At 57.3% G+C, this 18,824-nt stretch overlaps 2 protein-coding genes across 2 annotated transcripts; one reads left to right on the forward strand and one right to left on the reverse strand.

Moving 5' to 3' along the window:
• Positions 1-1,061: 1,061 nt before the first annotated feature.
• Positions 1,062-6,366, reverse strand: NCLIV_016480 (hypothetical protein; the record flags this gene model as incomplete). The annotated part of the gene is made up of 7 exons (XM_003881840.1): positions 1,062-1,123; positions 1,668-1,917; positions 2,193-2,549; positions 3,019-3,855; positions 4,193-4,732; positions 4,896-5,305; positions 6,066-6,366. 7 exons carry the CDS (start codon positions 6,364-6,366, stop codon positions 1,062-1,064), a joined length of 2,757 nt encoding a protein of 918 aa, XP_003881889.1.
• Positions 6,367-9,555: 3,189 nt separating this feature from the next.
• Positions 9,556-17,956, forward strand: NCLIV_016490 (conserved hypothetical protein; the record flags this gene model as incomplete). The annotated part of the gene is made up of 10 exons (XM_003881841.1): positions 9,556-11,436; positions 11,675-11,820; positions 11,955-12,062; positions 12,425-12,521; positions 12,880-12,941; positions 13,102-13,248; positions 13,671-13,866; positions 14,490-14,564; positions 15,158-15,310; positions 16,178-17,956. 10 exons carry the CDS (start codon positions 9,556-9,558, stop codon positions 17,954-17,956), a joined length of 4,644 nt encoding a protein of 1,547 aa, XP_003881890.1.
• Between the last annotated feature and the right edge of the window lie 868 nt (positions 17,957-18,824).

Consider the following 18,824-nt stretch of genomic DNA (forward strand, 5'->3'; position numbering starts at 1 on the left):
ACTTGCAGGGTACGGTTTGGGGAACCTTTTGTGGCAAACGTCCTGGGCTGTATTTCGGGCAGGGGCATGTGCAAAATTTGGGAATTGGGTAGAGTTGCAGCAAAAAGCACCCACGTTGGGCCCCTTTTAAATCCCCAGGGGCCTTTTTTTGCGAATTTTTTTTTTGCGGGGGCTGGACGGGTCAATACAACTCCTGTGTTGGGGCCAAGCTATTTGGTTACCCTGTCCGTTATGCCAAGACAAAACAGGTGAACCCAGGGGGATTTTTTTGTCCGAATGGGTGGGGGTTCCTTTTCAAGACCCCCCCGGGAAAATCCCCAATCCCAAGAACTCAAAACGCTTTTTTAACGCACTTGTTTTTCCCCGAAACCCCCGGGGTGGCCAGGGACGCCCCGAAAAATTCCTGCCTTTTTGCAAGCCTTTCCACAATCACCCCCCCCCTTTTTTTTGCCGTTCCCCTTCCTTGTTTCCCCCTTTTGTTTCCCGCTTAAAAAAAGCCTTCCCCCTTAAAAAAAGGTTTTTTTGGGGTTTACCCTCCCCCCCCCCCCCCCCCCCCCCCCCGTACTTCGCTTCCGTGGATGCTGAAAAACCTTGGACGCAGTACGTTTCCTGTCACACTGCGCGTTGCTAGCCGATTGCACGCTTTTGTCGGAAAGAGAAAGACATCAACTGTTCCTGTTAGCGACGTCTTCAAATGAACAAAACACTCGGCTTTCTCCAGAAAACCAAAAGAAGCAACGACCTCTGCTGCGAGAGACGTTCTAGACAACGACCGCTGATTCCGACGGCTGTGTCTCGAGATATCGAGTGTGTCTCCTAGGCAGCACGCAAACCTCCCTGCCAGTATCTGCGCGCATTCACGCACAACTCGACTCTCGCGCCTTGGTCTTCACGGTCCCTGCGGCGGTCGCCACCCGCACAGGCGAAAACCCCCCAGAACCCTGTATGCATATGCATCTATTTACATACAACAACGCTTATGTGCAAAGGTACGCAAATACAGATACATACGCGGGCCAACGGAAGCACGGTGTGCACGTAGAGAGCTCGTCGACAGGTATCTACTGGGAAACCATGCGCGGTGAATAGGCGGCGAAGGAGAAGAGCGCGGCGGTCACCAGGGCTGAACAAGAAGAGAAGGCAGACACCGGGAAGACAAAAAGTCCACTTTGCACGGAAAGACACACGCTCGTGGGTGCGGAGACGCAACCGCGTTTCGGACACCTGTCGACGCTTTACACATTTCTGTGGACACATATAAACTGTGAAGGAAAGAGAAACTGTGAAGAAAAGACAACGCGAGGTCCTAGAACACGCCGATACGCGAAGCGCCTTGCAGAACTCCCGCCGACAGAAACGACCGCCTCCACGCGTGGGAAATTACGCAGAGACCATCCGTTCCCGGAACTCGGGGGTGGGCACGTTCCAGGGCAACTTTCGTTTTTGCATGCGTTTCCACTCTCTTCGTGAAACCAATGCAAAAAGAATGCGGTCCGACGGCGTTTTCCGTTCCGAGACACCTCCTGCGCGCCAGGTCTCTGGCAAAAAAACCCGTTTCCGCTCGCCTGCCGCCGCAGGTAGCCCGCTCTGCTGCGGAGTGCGACTCCAGAAAGGCAAACCGTTGCGTAACACACTAGAATGCGCAAGCCCTATCGCTTGCAACTCACCAGAGAAGGCGATCGTGACGATCCAGGACACGAAGACTCCGCCAAACAGCTTCCAGTTGACCGAGGCTGTGTTGACAAACGGACACCTCGCAGATCGCTTCGAGCCCTCGGCCTCGTCGCACGCCGGCCCGTCGCCTGTCTCCGCCGACCGGGGGTTTCTGGGCTCCATAAGGCCCACGCCGACCGTGCTGCCGACGGCGCAGTGAGTCGTCGACAGCGGGACGCCGACTGCGCTAAATATCAAGACGGTCTGAAACGCACACGCGCAGGAGACAGAAAGCGCATAGGGAGAAGAAGACGAGGCACCTGAAAGAGCTGCCGGTCAGATCGGCTGCCTCTTCCCACCCTTTGTCGCCGCAAGGAGTGGGCAGCACGCGCGGAAAAGGATCTGCCGCGCGGGGGGGCGTCCTTCGACGCATGCAAAGCGCCAGGGTTCTCGTCCCCGGTGTGAGCACAGGCCTGCTACGTGCGTGCAGACCTGTTTCTTTCTTTCCTCGAGGCCAAGAAGCCAGGGCGTCGCCTTACCCATGCTGCTCCCAGCTCCATGGAGAAGCCTCGCGCGGGGGTGATTTTGACCAGCTTCACTCCAACCGTTTTGATGACTCGGTAGCCGAGGAGCGCGAGACCCAGCGACATGCTCAGACCACCAAAGAGAAGAATGTACCACGGCGAACCGATTTCGCTGTCTGCGACGCCGGTTTGGTACACGGTCAGAATCGCAGCGAAGGGCCCGATCGCGTTCGCTGTGTCATTCGCGCTGTGGGCGATGCACCCCATGCATGCAGAGACCACTTGACACGCCGAGAAAAACAACTCCGTTTCGGTGTCAAACACCTCGGCGCCAGTCTGCAGCTGCGCAACCAGCTCGTCTTCGGTGCTCCCCTAGCGAAAAGGGAAAAAGACGCAAAGGGGAGAGACAGATCAGAGGAAGCCTGGGTCAGGGCAGAGATCCCACGGCACGCAGCGAAAGGCAAAAAGTACCCGAGACGGTTCCCCTGGAGATGGGAGCGGCCCGACGAAGCCGCCGCAGGGACGAGACGCACACGCCTCAAAAACGCATGGGTCACCTCTGGAGCCCTGAGATCGCACGCACGGCCCCGCACAAGCACTCTCTGAGAGGCGGAAACGGCGCAAAGGCGGCCGAGGCACAGGCGAAGGGATCGAGCGGCCGCCGATCCGGAACGGCGCTTGCCCCGAGCCGCACACCTCTCTCCGTGGCAGTCGACGCCTGAACCCCCGACGCTCGCTAAGTCGCCCTCATTCCTGGCGAGCGCCCACGAAGCTTGTGGACGCACGGGCGCATGCAACTGGCAGCTGGAAAACGTCACGCACCCTCTTCTTGAGTTCTCACCTCTGCGTGGATATCTTTAAACCACGGCATGTTTCGCCACGCCGCTCGCAGCTTTCCTTTCCAGGTCTTGGGGGGCTCCTCTTCGTCTCCGAGTTCCGACGTGACGGACGCGCCAATTTCCGCTCCTGGAATGAACAACAGGCCGTTGTCGTCATGAGTCAGTGTGGGCGCGAAGAAAGACTCTTCGTGACCGTCTCGCGCCTCGTGCGGCGGAACCTTCAGCGTTATGCGAGAGTCGCCTTCGACGCGCTTGCCCCCAGAGACTCCCTCGTCGTCCTGCTCCGTCTCTGGGCTCTGCGCTGCGACGATCACGAACTGCGAGAGACTGTCAGCCTCGCCCTCGCCTTTGGGGTCACGCGGCGCGCGCTCCGCGCCCTTCGCCGGGCCAGCGGGCCCGTCGCCGCCCGGCCGCCGCCTGTGCAAAGGCCCGTCGGGCGTGTCTGCGTCCGTGTCGCTGAGCAGTTCCCGCTGCGGCAACGCGTGCGCGGCCGTGGAGAAAAAGACGCGAGGGAGACACGGAGACATGTGCGCCGGAGACGCGCAGGCGCGCGGCGACTCCGGCGACGAAGCTCGGAAAAACGGGGAAGGCGACGCAGACGCCGGGGAAAGCGAGAGCGAGTCCGAAGCCGCCCGCTGGTAACGCGGGACGGACTGGATAGCGCGAGGAGCAGAGACGGGAGAGAACTGGAGAAGCGACGAAGATGACAAAAGCGGGGGAGCGGTGTGCTCAGGCGAATTCTGGAAAAAAGCGTGGGCGTCCTGCTGAGCCAGAGCCCGAGAAAAATTCAGCAAACTGCGCTCGGGAAGTGGAGAACCTGCCTCGTCACATGTCTCGCGCTGCACCAAGAAAACAAACGCACACCGAAATGCAAGCATGCACAACTGCCTTCTCGCAGTCCACACCTTCTTCTACACATACACATATGCTTTTCGATGCATATGCACAGTGTATATTCCACATACCAACGAAGAAACACATGGACAAAATACAGACGTATATATGTATATATATATATATATATATATATAGGGGAAGAAGAGCAGGACGTGCACGCAAGTGACATCGGTAAGGCGTGGACGGCCTGCGGCATGCTGCTGTTTTTCTGCGGGGAAAAAAGGTAACGCCTCCGCACCCCCTGCTCCGTATTTTTAGTGTCCCTTTCTTCTCATTTACCTTTGCGTCACCGCGAAGCGGATGCCGAATCTCGTGCAGTTCCGTTCCATTCGAAGCGAGCCCACTGCGAGCGCCGTCGGCCGTGTGTACGCTGTCGGCTCGGGTGTCCATACACTCCTCGAACGGGAGGTCGTGCGGCGAGGTCGGCGCGTGGCGCGGGTCCATGGACCGCTGAGTTTGGTCCAGTTCTGAAGGCCGCTGCCTGTCGTCGCGTTCGACCTGGCTCTTCGCCTCGTCGGGTTTGGAAGCGAAGGAGCGCGGCGTCGCGAGGAGCCCCGCAGACCTTCCGCGACCCAGCCACGGGCGCTCCTCTCCCGCCGGCCCTGAGCCTCGGTCGTCGCAGCTCCCCTTCTTCTCTTGCTGGCGCCGGCGGTAGCTTTGCACCCGGTAGAACGCGAAGCGGTAGACTAGGCAGGAAATCACAGCGGTCAGGACGACCGAGAGACCGAGCGCAATTCCGACGGAGGGGCCAGCGTGAGCGTCTGCCCACCGCGAAATGCGGCACGGAGAAAAGCGCTCCACCTCGCCAGACGGCATCATCTGAGGACAGAGAGTCGCACGCAAGTGGGAAAAAGGTGAGGAACAGAGAAAGAGGGAAACGGGACGGCGAGAGAAAAACGGCCAGGGACGAGACCAGCGAGCGAGTACATCCCGCAGAGGCGCGGAGCGTCGGAGACAAGCAGGACGCCGAACGCTTTCTCACCTGCTCGCAACTGGTGTCGATTTCAAAGAAGTTTTTGAAGACGAGAAAGACCGAGAAGGTGAGCGTGATCAGCCAAATGAAGATCCAGAGGAAGCGCTTGGCGCGCCGGAGCGGCTGGCGGCTTCGAAGAATCAGGCGGCGCATGCAGACGAAAATGGAGGCGCCGACGACGCTCGCCGCGAGAGGCGCGGCAATCCACGACCCGACAATGAAGGCCACCTGACTCCACTTGACTGCGCTGACATTGCCGGACGCCAAGCCGAAGCCGAGGAGCGCTCCAATGATGGAGTGCGTCGTCGACACAGGCAAGCCCAAGTGGTTCGCGAGGAAGAGCCACAGCCCGGCGCCAATCAACGCGCAGAGCATCCCCGTCATCAGGATCGAAGGCGTCTCTCGAAAAACCTCAAAATCTGAAAACGCACGTCACACGCGAAACGAACAAGACACAGAAAAAGGTGAGACCTCGACACCACACCTCACCAAGAACCCCGCGCACAGATGCAAACATATACATTTATAAACATATATATATATATATATATATATGTATGAATATATGTATGAATATATGTATGAATATATGTATGAATATATGTACGATAACTGTGTATACTTTTTGCGTCTGGCGCCGATATGATTTTCCCTGAGGGGTTGCAAACAGAGGTAAGAGAATGGGAAGGAGAACGGGGGGGGACGGAAGGGCCACCGCGAGGCCAGAGCTCTGGTAGGTATATTTGATGTCTCTGAGTCCGCGCACACAGGTAGGTATTTTGGGGGGGGTTCCGACGCGCACACATGCGCCAATTGCTTCCCCTCTGCGTCTCCGCGAGGCACTTCCCGGAGAAATCCAGAGAAAAACCAAATCCATGTGTGAATCGAAGCATCAGATCTGCCGAAATCAGGAGAGGCCGAAAACGACGCCTCGTTTGGGTGGCGAGTGCCCGCGCAAAAAATCGCAAGTTCCTCGAATGCGCGCAAGGGTTCCGAGCGTACTGTCCTCTAGGCGCGCGCGGCCGGGGCGTGAAAGTTCCAAACCAGCAGGTTGTGAGATGCATCCCAGGGTACGCGTGATAGCCGCGTAGCGCGTTCTGGATGCTTGAGGGTGCATGCAGGAGTTTGGAGTGACCCGGGCACTGCGACTGGAACGCTCACGCGAGCCGTGTTTCTCACCGATGATTTTGGAGCGAATGCTGTCTGTGACGGCGCCGCCGAGGAGAGTGGCGCCAACTGTCTCCAAGACCGCAGACATGGCGATCGCCGCCCAGAGGGGGATGGCCCGCGAGCCGACAGAGCTGCTGAAGGTGTTTGCCACGTCGTTCGCGCCGATCGCAAAGGCAGTGAGGAAACAGGTGATGCCTGCGACAGCCACGATCCACGTGAAGTCGGAAGGCGTTCCCGCGAGCGAGGCCGGAGACGCCTGGGCGAGGGACTCCAGCGCCGAGGCGGCAGCGTTCGGCGCCGCCGCTGCCATCTTCGCGACTCACGAAAACGGCGAGAAAAAGGCGAGGAGAACGAAACCGACAGAAGATAAACAGGGAAAGACGAAGGAAGAGTTAGAAAACCTGGAGACACGCGCACCTACACGCATAAGGCGTCTTTACGGGGAAAAACCCTCAGATACATGCACGAAACTTTAGGCGCAGATGCGTCTACGTACAGCCCCAGAAATGTATATAAATCAAATCGTAGCTCTCTTCATAGCTCTCCGTATGGATGCATCTCCATATATGCCTGCATACAAATATATATATTTATAAATATAATATATATATATATATATATATATTTATATATACGTAGAGTGCGCGTTTGTACAGGGACGAAAAAAGTTTTCGTTCCAGACTAACACTGTGCACGCAACAGAGTCTCTGACGTTATTCCCATTTCGTTTTCTCCGCGACGCGAAACAAAACGATAACAAGAGATTGATCCACTAAGGTGACGCGACCTGTGAAGATAACGGAAGTCGGGACAGAGTGGTAATGCCCAGTGACTACAGCACTCTGGAGACGAAACAATTCGGTGACCAAGGAGCGGGAGACAGAGACAAGGAGGGGTGCCGTTTGCGCAGAGGGGAAGGCAGCCCCGTCATGCTGGATGAAGGAAAACGGGACGAGCGAAAACAATCGAATCACTCGCCGCGTGTAGCTGCCTCATACAGTTCGTCGTACCACCGGGGCTCGGGATCGGCGGACGGTTTCGCGCCGCGAAGCGGGGGAAGTCGGAAGGGGAAAAGTGAGGAAACAAAAGAATGAAATGAACAAGCCCAAGCACAAGGCAAACAAGAGGCGAAACGCGGGACCCGGAAGACGAAAGGGACGGAGACAGCGGACGGGGAATCAAGACGGGAGAGGGCCACGTGGGGTGTCTCTACAGCCAGAGTTGCGCTGTCGCCAACGGGGGGGAACAACTCGGCGACAACTCACGCTTTCTCAAAAGATGCGTAAAGAAAAGAAAGGAGCCAAGAAAACAAAACGAACCGTCCTCGTGCTGCAGGAGCGGAGCAGGGTGCGTCGCGGTGGCGGCGGAAAACGATTGAATGGACGGCGCGAAAACCCGCACTGCGTCCTCGGGATTTAGAGAAACGAGCTGCGTTCCAGATGGAACACTGTAGAGGAGGGACCAATCTCAAAGGCTGCGGCGAACAGCCGTCGTGTGTTTTCTCGATCGATCCCGTTCCACGGCGCGCCCGACCTTCCTTCGGTCTAGGCGTCTGGGCGCTTTGCAGTCACGTCTCCAGGGTGCCCGTGTGCAATTGCGATTGTACCTGCTGTGCCTCGTTGGCGGGATGACGCCAAGAATGATTTCTGCCACGTATCGTCGAGCTTTTCTGCTTGCTGCCTCTCCGCAGTCTCTCTCCCTTTGTGCCAGTCTCGGGGTCGCGAAACGAGCGCTAATTTGGCGACGGGCGACGGCAGGTAATGGAGCGGAAGTTCGTGGAAAAAGGCGGCAAATTACGCACTGAAGACACTGGAGCGATCCACCTCTGCCGATCTTTTAGCGAGGAACCAAAAGAGAGAGAGGAAACCGACTGAGGGCTGCCATCGCATTGGGGGGAAAACAGCGGGGATAAAAGACGGGAAACGATTTGACGCCGGCGAAGCCTGGCGACTCCACGATATGCGCGAGACCCGCTGTCTCCCTGTTCGCCAGCGACAGACAGGAAACCAAACTTGCGCAGAAAAAAGAAGCAACAATGTGATTCTGTTTCGATTCCCTAGAGAACTGCGCAATTGCGAGCCCGCTGCTACGCAGTCGAGCACCCCACCCCGCCGTTTGCGCATGCGCGCATTCTCAACAGAAAAACGAAACCGTCCTCTGCGCAGCTCCCCGGGCTGCGAGAGGACTCGTGCACTCTTTCTTCGCGAGTGAGACCGCTAGCCGATCGCCGTTTTACCCCTGCGACAGGAGCGAAGAACGTCTACAATCGGACTGCGCTTCCACCCTCACAAGAGGGAAGTGACTGGTCAAGCAACGAATCCGAGCTCGAGTGTCCAAGACAACCTGCAGCCTCGTTTCTACCAGCCTCGCTCGCACTGCATGCCGACCTCGAGAACGTACGCGTATAGAGTCCCCTGGGGGTTGTGGCGGTTGCCTGCACGCGGAAAGAAAGAAACGTTGAAAAGTGCCGACCCGACAAGACACGTTGCCGTACCACTTACACAAACTCCCCTGAAAAGTTGAGCGCGCCAGTTTCCACCGGGACTGCCGGCCGTCCTGCTGCCTGCTTCCCCAGCGCTGCTGGCGTTGGCGACTTTCCCGAAGAACTTAGGTGTGCCTTTTTCTCTAGGATGCTGCGCCGTACCCGCCATGCCTGTCCTCGTCTTGACATGCCCTAATGGAACATGCTTCCTGAAAATGCGTAGCGTTCTTTCCGTCGTGTGCGATACTCCAGTGTGACGGAATCGGAAGTTCTCAGGCGTCTCACTTTTCGGGCGGCTCCAGCTGGTTTCGAAAACTGACAGTCCACTCTTTTTGCCCTCCAGCTGTCTCTTGAACTCTATCCTCGTCGAGTCTGCTTGCATAAGGCACACTTTCTCTCCCCTTTTCGTGTTTTTGCGTCCGTTTCGTGCGTGCGGGCGGTGACTGGATCGCGGGACAAACCCGAACGGTGGAAAACGCACTCGACATGCGGTGGATGGTTTCTAATTGCACAGAAGACCGCGTGGAAACGGAGCTCGGCGGCTTGCCCCGGTCCCCCTCTCTTTTTGTGTCGTCAGCTTTTCATCGCGTGAGGACAGCCAGTCTTCTCTGCTGTCGCCCCGAGACTTGCTACTACAGCGCACGCACTTGTGTGGCGAGGAGTCTCGCGAACGCCTCGTTCGGCAAACCCGATCGTCTTCTGCTTCTGAGTTCCCGTTTCCCTGGAGCGCGCAGGGGATTCAAGTTAAGAGGACGGAGCACCTCGTTCATACGGGCAATGCATTCATTTCTGTTTTTACAGAGGCTTCCCTGTATAGATAAGGATATCTGCGCGCACCGCTCTGGGTGTCTAGGTCGGTCTCGGCGCATGTAAGTGTACAGACGCAGCAGCAGTATCTTCAATTCTGAGTTTCGGTTTCGATTCGCATGTCTGTCTTAGTCTCAGTTTCCTTTTCCCGTCTTTCCGCCTCTGCCGTTCTTCCACAATTTCGGCGCTTTTTCCGGGCGTCTCGCAAAAATGTCGCTCTTCTCCGGGATGATGGTCAAGAAGCCGGGGGCTCCTGCCACGGCCTCGACGCAATCACTTGCCCCGTCTTCGGCCGCACGGCCTTCGACTGCGCGCGCAGCCGTCGCGAGTTCTTCCGAGGGACAAGGCGTGCCCTTGTCCGCGGAACGGCTGTCGAGTGAGACACTGGGATTCCGCCAGCACGTTCGAGAGCCTGTCAGCGCCAGGCTCGGGACCTCAGAAGACCGAGACGGCGAAAAAGGAGAGGGTGGCGGGTCTGAGGACTTGCAGAGCGCCACACTCCGTGCGCCTTCTGGACAGAACCCGGTGTCAGCTTTTTTCCCTTCGCTTCATCGTGAAAACTGCGGCGGTGCGCGGCGTTCTTCCCCCTTTGCCTCGCCGGCGTCGTCAGGGTCTCTCCCTTCCTCCGTCTCTCCGTCGCGATCTTCGTCTGCTGTCTCCCCGTCTCCGCAGTCTTCTGCATTCCCTTTTCTTGTCGGGCCTCGCTTGGCGGCGCGTTCCAGATCTGCTAGCCACGAGAGAAACCCATCCGCGCTGTCCGACGCCCAGGCGACTCCTGTCTCGTCCTTTGTGTCTCCCGCTGCGTCTGCGGCAGCTTTCGACTTCGCGAGGCCTCCGCCCCCCAAGTCCCTCGAGAGCCTCGACTTCTCGGCTTCCGTCGATGCCTCTGCGCCCGCAGATCTTCCGCCACGAGTCGTCAAGAAGAAGCCGCGAAGCGTCAACGTCCCGGGGTACATGTGCCGCCAGCAGAGCAGCGAGCTCCGGTCCTGCGGCGAGGGCGAACGAATGGAGAGAAGAAACTCGGGCAGTTCCTCGCATTCTTCCCTCCGCGCACCCTCGGAGCCGTCTGAACAGATCCTCGCAACACCCGCGAAGTCGCCGGACAGCCAGTCTGTCTCTTCCCTTTCTGGTCTCGCTCGCGTCCCTCCGTCGCGCGATCCCGCCGAGAGTCAAAGAGCAAACAGCGCAAACCGAGAGACGAGTCCGAGACTCCAAGTGCGGACGCAGGACGGAGCCGACGAAGCACCCCAGAAGCGTCTCGCTTCCATGCCTTCACCTTCGGCCTCCTCCTCTGACGATCGCTCTCGATCGTCCACCTCTGTGCAAGGCGCGCCTAAGTTGGAGGTTGCAGGCTCCTGCGGCGCTCCTAAGTTGGAGGTTGCAGGCTCCTGCGGCGCGCCTAAGTTGGAGGTTGCAGGCTCCTGCGGCGCGCCTAAGTTGGAGGTTGCAGGCTCCTGCGGCGCGCCTAAGTTGGAGGTTGCAGGCTCCTGCGGCGCGCCTAAGTTGGAGGTTGCAGGCTCCTGCGGCGCGCCTAAGTTGGAGGTTGCAGGCTCCTGCGGCGCGCCTGCGTCGGTGGATGCAGAAGGCGCGTCTTCGCCTCGTGCTTCGTTGCCTCTCTCCGCGAGGCTGAATCCGGCGGACGAAGACGCATCTGCCTGGTACTACGTTTGCCGCGCCGACTGCTTGCAGCAGCAGCGGGACCAGATTCACCGTCTCGCGCGTTCCGTTGAGATACAAATTTCGACGTTGACCGACTTGGAAGGCCTCGAACAGGCGCAGAAAGCCTTGCAGGAAGAGCAGGAGGCGCATGTCGTCAGAGAAGACTTTGAAGCGGCCGCCAAGGTCGACGTGGAACTGCAAAAGCTCGAGGACGCGCGCGACGAGAAAGTCCACCAACTGCTCGACTCTGGGGGCCGCGCGCAACTCTGTGCAGTGGCGGGCAACGCAGAAATCGCCGCAAAACTCCTGGACGCCGTCTCCAAACTGCATGCTCAGCTGCAGGAGCTCGACAGACACCGCAGACAGGAGGCTGCGCGCGCGAGGGAAGAGGCGAGAAACAAACGCGAGGAAGAAGAGCGGAAACTGAACCAGGTGCTGACAGTGTTCAGGGAGAAGGGCGGGAGATCCCCTCATGAATGGGAGCGACGTGGAAACAAGCAGCGAAACAAGGGACAGAAAGGTCTGCTGCGCATCTTTCTCAACGGGCGCGCGACCGCCGCTTTCTTGTGTCTGCGTTTATTCGTTTCCGGGCATGTTCCGCGTATGTTCTCTCTTGCCGGTTAGCCTCTTCTCTGTTCTTTTGCTCCGTACCTGACGCTGCGGTTTCCAGGAGGCAGCGGCCCTCCAGGAGCGGGTTCGCGACTGCGAGGAGGCGGCTCAAACTGCGGCGCGGGAACTCACGGCCTTGGCTGCTCGCGAGAAGGCGATCGAGGAGGCGACGAACGCGGAGTTGAATCGGCTGGACGACACCCAGGCGTACGTTGGGGCGACTGGGGGGATGCGACGTATCTGAAAAACACGGAAATCATTCTTTGTCTTGCATTCTATATTGCCTTCCGACTTGTTTTGCCTCTTTCTGCGCGCCTCGCTCACGGTGCCTGTATGTGCAGGAACACGCAGGCGCAGATGGAAGACCTGCGGAGGCAGCTGGCGGCTCTCGAGGCAGAGTGCGAGCGCCGGGCAGCGAAAATCGCGGAGCTTCGCGAAGAACGGAGCCGGTAATAATGCGGACATAACAGAGGCCTGCGAAAGACGACCGCGTCGAAACACAGACTTCCTCTTCCTATCTCTCCAGACTTCTCTGCTCAAGGGGGGGGGGTGTGAATGCGCATACACGTCCGTGATTTGCAAATATCTCTCCGTCGCCATCTAAAGTGCAAATGCACATTTGCATCTGTACAGCCTAGTGTGGTTTTGTCTACACATTTCCGTACAAGTTTTTCTACATATGTATATATATATATATATATATATATATATGTATATATATATATATGTATATATATGTCTATATATATATATATATATATATATATTGATAAGGTCAGGTGAATATCTGTGTGGATGTGTTCTCGCTCAGGGTCCAGGCGGACTTTCGAAGGGAGGAGGAGGAATTGCTCGCGGCGCAGGCACTTCTTCATGAACACGAGAAAAGCCTGGAAAAAGAAGAAGACAAGGTGCGTTTGTGTGGGCGAGAAAACGCGAGAGCGCCGACGGACCGCGGGCTCAAGGGGATACCGACGAGACGAGCCGTGGACGGCAGAAGAGCAGAAGGAGCAATTCGTAGCTGGACTAAACCGTTTCGCGGAGTGGCGAGGCACATGCATCTTTGGATGCGCACTCGCGTTCTCGCCTGCGCTGCGTCACTCCTGCGCTCGTTGCCCTCTCGTTCTTCGCGCCTTTCGCTTCCCTCTGTGCTTTTCGTGTCTTTTCTTTTCCTTCACTCCCCGTCGTCTCTTTCCCTCATTCCCCCTCGTCGCTTTCCATCATTCCCCCTCGTCTTTTTCTCTTTCTGTGGCCGTGTTCTTTCCGCAGCTGCATCGACGTCGCGGCGCACTCGACGAGCTCGCAAGAGCCGCCGAGGAAGAAGAGCAGGCGTAAGGTCGCCTTTTCCGCGTTTTAGAGGCTGGGCGTGCTGCTTAGCAGGCCTGCGGCGCGCGGTCTTTGTGTTTCGAGGGGCGCTCTTTGTCAGCGACGTGGGTTTCTCTCACGTTCGCTTCTGGGTGTCTCTTTCCCCCCTTTGCACCTGTGTCGCAGGTTCCAAGCGGCGACCTCGGCCCTGTCGGCGTCTCTCGCCTCCTTTCCGCAGAGACTTCGCTTCCTCCGAGGGCTGAAAAAGTTCCGGGAATTCGTTCAAACCCACTTGCGAGCCTCGCTGTCCAGTGCAGCTCTGGAAGAAGCCCAGTGAGTCGCGGGAGAGCCGTGGAACCCCACCGAATAAAGGGAGCGCGACATGAATTAAGGAAAAAGAGATTGAGAGGGAAGAGAGATGGCTTGAGAGGGCAGAGAGAGACTGGGATGAATGTCGGGAACGAGGAAGAGCTAAAACGGCAAGTGGGAGAAGAACGGGGACGGGAGAGGTTTTTTCTTTGGTCTGCGGAGAACGAAAGAAAAGGCTGGGAAATCGTAGAAAGAATACATCTGGTAAGGCCTTGCGAGGGGTTCAGGAGACAAGCAGACAGCGGACGCTCTTGTGTCTCTCGGGGCCCCGACGGCCGTGGAACTGAGACAGAACCAGGCCAAGAAGGCAGACCTCCGTGCATGCCGTCGCACGCTTTCTAGATGGGACCTAGCGCCTTGCTGTCTCTTTCCGCTGTGCTTCGCAGGGATCGCATGCGCCGTCTGGGGGAAGAACGACACGAGCTCCAGGAACATTTGCGGAAGTGGGAGGAGAGACGCCTGAAACTAAGAGGCGAGCAGCAGCAACAGCTACTTCTCCTCCCGATTCTCGAGCAGGAGAAAGCCCTCGCTGTCTCCTCAAGACACTTCAAGGAAGCCGCTTCGTTCTCCGCGGAAATCAAGGTACGCGCCACGCGCGGATGCTAATCCATTCGTGCGAGGAGATAAACAAGGTTCAAAATGCACATCTATGTCTGCATGTATGTGTACAAGTATATGCGCACATGGATTTGTGCGCATTGATGTAGAGACGTGGGAGTGTGTAAATGTCTGATACGACCGTATTTTCTGTGCAAGAGTACCTTCGAATGCATGCAGGTGTCCATGCATGTGTCCACGCTTATGTACACGCGTCTGTTTGTGTACATCTGAAAGGCAGACTCAGATGAACACGGGAACAGATAAGGAGAGAGAAGTTCACACGCCCTTTTCGTCTCTGTGCTCGTGTTCAGGTGTACAAACCGGGGCATTGGGTAGGGGGTAGGTATTTCCAAATATGTATATATATGAACTAGATTCCTTGTGGATTTGCGCGTGGTTTTTTCTTTTCCTTTCGCCGCGTCGCCACGCATGCATCGGAGCCTTCAGCTCTTGCGCGCATCTTTCCGTTCCCGCATTTTGCCGGAGCGTGCGGGGGAAGAGGGGCGCGCCTGCCGCGCTCTCTACGGGCCGCGGGGTCGAGGCTGGGAGAGGCGCCGGCGACGGTCCGTGCCTGTTCTGTCCCTTTCGATCCCGTTTCTTTCCAGCAATGCCAAGAAGCTGTAGAGACGCTGAACGCGTCGCTCGACGCATGCACGGCGGAAATCAGGCAGAGCCAGCAGGTGAGCAGTCATTCTGGAAGAACCCGCAGAAAACCCATGAATTGGACTGACTCCACGCTCAAAAAAAGATTCCGAGGGACGTCTCGGGGTGTCTCAGCTCGAAGGAGCTTTTGTGCCTGCTGTGTGGGCGAAACAGCAAGCGGCCGTTGCCGAGTGCGGTCCAACGGCGCTTCGCTACCCCCGAATATAGATTGGTACAACGAAGTTACCCTATATCCTCCGTACAATTGCGGCGTTGAAAACGAAGAGACCACAGCTAGACCTTGTTATCACGGTATACGTGGATTGTGTCAGTTCTGTACAAAGGATGGTAGCAGGATGGGAATTTAGGATGGTGCATGTTGCAACTGTCACTTTCGTATGCTTCTCTGTTTCAGTTCACATGCCTCGAGGAATGTATAAGCTGAAGCTACAGTTGTTAACTACCGCTTGGATACAGCCACAGGCCACACTGAGCATCTCGTGTCTTGCCAGGTCGGGGGTTCGTGCCTCGGGTCCCATTCGTCTTTTCGCGGGTCTCTCTTCATTCGTAGTGTGGCGACCCTTTCTCACTTTGTCCGGATTCTTTGCGTTTTTCTCGCCCTTGATATCAGAGTCTCGACGCCTTGGAGCCTGAACTGCGTCTCCTGCGGAGTGCACAACTCGAGCACTACAGACACAATCAAGCAGCGCAGAAGAAACTGCTTCGTCAGCAGTTGAGGCTTCTGGAGAAGATGCGAGTTCTTTGCCCCTCCGAACGCGATACAGTACGTCTCTCGCTTTTGCGGGCGTGTGCTCGGTTTCTTTTCCTCCATCGGCTGATGCGTCCTCTTCTCTTTCGTCTTTTCGCGTTTGACGTTTTCCTCCGTTGCTCACTGGCCTTCTCGTCGCGCGCCAGCTTCTCGTTCCTAGTCGGCAAGTCTGGAGGGAGGTTCCTCTCTTCGTTTTGTCTTTCGTGTCTCCTCTGTCTTCTGGTCACAGCGTAGCGGCGCAATGCTTTCCTCGTTCGCTCAAAGGCCCAGTTCGTTGTCGGGTTCCCTTTCTCTCCAGCGGTTGAGACGTATCTGAAAGTGCATTTGTATTTATGCATTTATGCGTGCAGGCATATACGTGGTGCATATTGTCTATCTGTAGTGTTACATGATGTGTAGGGAGTGTGCCGTATCTGCTTGTGTTCTGTCTACACGTACCCAGACCCGCATGTACATCATGCACTCACAAACATTCATGTATTTTTGAAACCACTCTTACTGCTCGGGGGATCGACTGTTGATGCTCGCCAAACGAGCAGTTCATGTCGATTAAACTCTCCGGCTTCTACGTAGTAAAAGGAGACTCAGCTGGATCCAATCTGCGACCGATCAAAACCCGATGGAAGTGTTTTTTCGTTCTAGGACCAAACCTGGAGTCAATCTCGACGTCAGGTTATCCTACAGAAAACTTCATGTGCATACATATAAACGCATGTGCATATAAACATGTGCATGGAGACCTTTTTCTAGAACGTCGGGTTCGCAGTACAATGATTTCAGAAGCCGCACGTTGTTTCTGAGGAGAACTGAAGGCCGAGGATTTGCGGCTGGTGTCCGTGGATCATTTGCCGGTGATTTGTCTCGTTGTTTGACTCACGCCAGCTGTACCTGGAGACACTGGACGAGGAAAGCGCGGTGTATCGCCACCTACTCGAGATGCTCGACAACAAGACGAGCTCGGCTGTCCAGGACGGGAAGGAGAACGGGGAAGGCGACGCGGAAGGAGATGGCAATCTGCCTGAAGCGGAGAGACACGGAGAAAGTGACGTCCAGCACGAGGCGTCTTTGGGCGAAGAGGACAGAGACAACGTCGCAGACGAGTCCTTTTTCGACGCGTTCTTCTCAGATGAAGACGTGTCGACTTCGGAAGACCGCGTCACAGGATCGCAGTCGCCTGCCGAGAAGCGGGACAAAGAGGAGACATCTGTCGCTCCGCTCCGCGACTCCTTCCCGGCGGGTTGTCGCCCGACGCCACACAGTCCCCGCCGGGGGCCGCGCGACCCTGAGCGAAGCAGTGTGTCCAGTGTCTCTCCTTCGTCTGCGCCTGCGTCTGTTCCCGACAGTCTAGACTGCCCCGCCCTGCTCGGAAGCGAGACGCAAGAGGGACTTCAAAGAGAGGCGGGCGGAGCGAACGAGTTGAAGGAGGGTGATCTGCCGCCTCTGTGCCGGGGCGAGGAAAGGACGGGAAGCGCCGCGGTGGCCCCCAGCGCGAGCGAAGAAGAGAGAACAGGAGACGAGAGGCGGCTCGTAGAGGCCACGGGTTCTCCGCGGTCTTCACGGGGAGTCACTGGAGACGCTGAGGGGAAGCGCGTGGACGCGGAAGCAGCCGAGCCGCGAGAAGAGCAAAGGACGGTGCTTGGGAGCAATTCCGGAGAAGACAGAGAGACGGGAGAGAACGACAGACCGGCTTCGACCTGTCGTGGTGACTCTGGAGGAGTCCCGCAACAAAGCGAACCGCATGCGTCCCGCCTGCGCCGGCTGCTGATTGAGGAGCGTCAACAAAGCGATCAGCTGATGCGGCAGCAAGACTTACTCTGTCTCCTTCAGGAGCAACTTCTGCAGGAGGAAGAGCACGGCGCATGCGACGATTCTTCCCTCGAACCTGCGCTCCGAGAGCAAATCCGCAATGTGCGAGCGGCCATGGACGAGACCGGCCGCCAAATCGATAAGTTGCGCGAGGAGCGCAAGCGCCTCCAGGACCCGTCTGCGGTGTATAGACACCACGTGCAGGCTGGCGAAGAGGACCAGGCGCCGTCGCTCTATCGACATTCCGCTCCCTCGGACGAGAGTGGAGATGCGGTCTTGCCCGACAGCGGCACGCACCAGAGCTCCTTCTCGTTTATCTCGTCTGCTTCCCCCGATAGGGGGAAAGTGGAATCGGCGGAAGAAAATGAGCAGGCGTTGACGCGACGTGTCGGCTCCGGCGAGAGTTTGCCCGGGCAGAAAGGCAGCAAAGAGGCCGTGGCCCCGGCGGCGGGAGGCGCGCTGTTTGCCGGCATGCAGTTCAAAAGAAGAGAAGCGAGAGGGGGAGGAAAAAGAGAAGAGAAGGATGTCGATGCCGAGACGACGCACAGCGCAGAGGGCGAGACGCAGAAGGACGAGACGAGAGGCGGGGCCGCGAACGCGGACTGCGAGGCCGGACCAGGCAGCGCGGAGGAAAGCTGCCGACAGATCGACAACATCACCGGCCGAGACAACGAGGACGCACAGGCAGACAGTGGAGCGGCCGAGGCAATGCAGACGGTCCGAAACTGTGGAGAGTACAGTGAGACAACAGACAATGACAGAGACCGCTTGACGGAGCACGCAGGGGTGATTTCCACGGATTCGCACGGTGCATCTTCCAACGGTGATTCGCCTGTTTTTCAGCACACAGATTAACGCACTGTCAGTACGGGCGGACGCGGGGCCGCCTGCGAAGACAAAAGAACAGCACAAGGAAGCGGAGATGTAACCCGCGTGGTTCGGAGAGTCTCGATGCGAGGACAAGTTCTAGCAAGTAGCGAAGAAAGGGCTAGAGGGGGTCGTGCGTAGGGAGAAAAGGACGAATCACACATGCGAATCGAAGAACTTTTGATCGAGTGGAAACCTAGGGAGCGCTGCCAAGCGTCATGCCGCGATTCGGAGAAGAGGCGATAGACGATAACATGCAGATGTCTGAAGACGGAAAAAGAGAGACCCGACAGCAGATGGTGTGTATCAACAGAAGGGGTTTGCGGGAACGAGCCCGCGTGGTAGCGGATGTCGAGAAGTCGGGAACATAGCCGATCAACTGCGGCATGGAAACCCGCTCTGGCGATTGCATACAAGGTATCAGACATCGACAGAAAAGGAGTGTCGCGTGGAACCTGGAGGCAATCGACTGAATGGTTCCGAGTGTACAGGGGACCGTGAACAGGGAAGTGTGGCGGCACGGCTGCAGTGACAAAGGGGAACGGGAAGATGGCCTGTGGTTGTCCCGCGTCGGCACACACAAAAAAGGGTTTTGCGCTCCGTTCGGCGCTAGAAAGCCGTAGCCGTTTTTAGTTGTCGCAGCTGCTACAGCAAGCTTGCGATGCGGAGGGAGGCGCTCTCTGCACGCAGTTTTCTTGTCGTGACGTAGAAAACCACAGAAACAGCAAGAGGTCGGGTACACGGCTGTGTGCATTCGATACGCGTCGCTGTCGAAAGCTTCATTTGCAGCGCCCATGGCGGGGCGCTTGACGGAGTGTAGTCTGGTCCGGAAGTTCGTGCAATTTCTTTAGATTTA

This window comes from Neospora caninum, chromosome VI (genome assembly GCF_000208865.1).
Source record: "Neospora caninum Liverpool complete genome, chromosome VI".
Classification (NCBI taxonomy): Eukaryota; Apicomplexa; class Conoidasida; order Eucoccidiorida; family Sarcocystidae; genus Neospora; species Neospora caninum.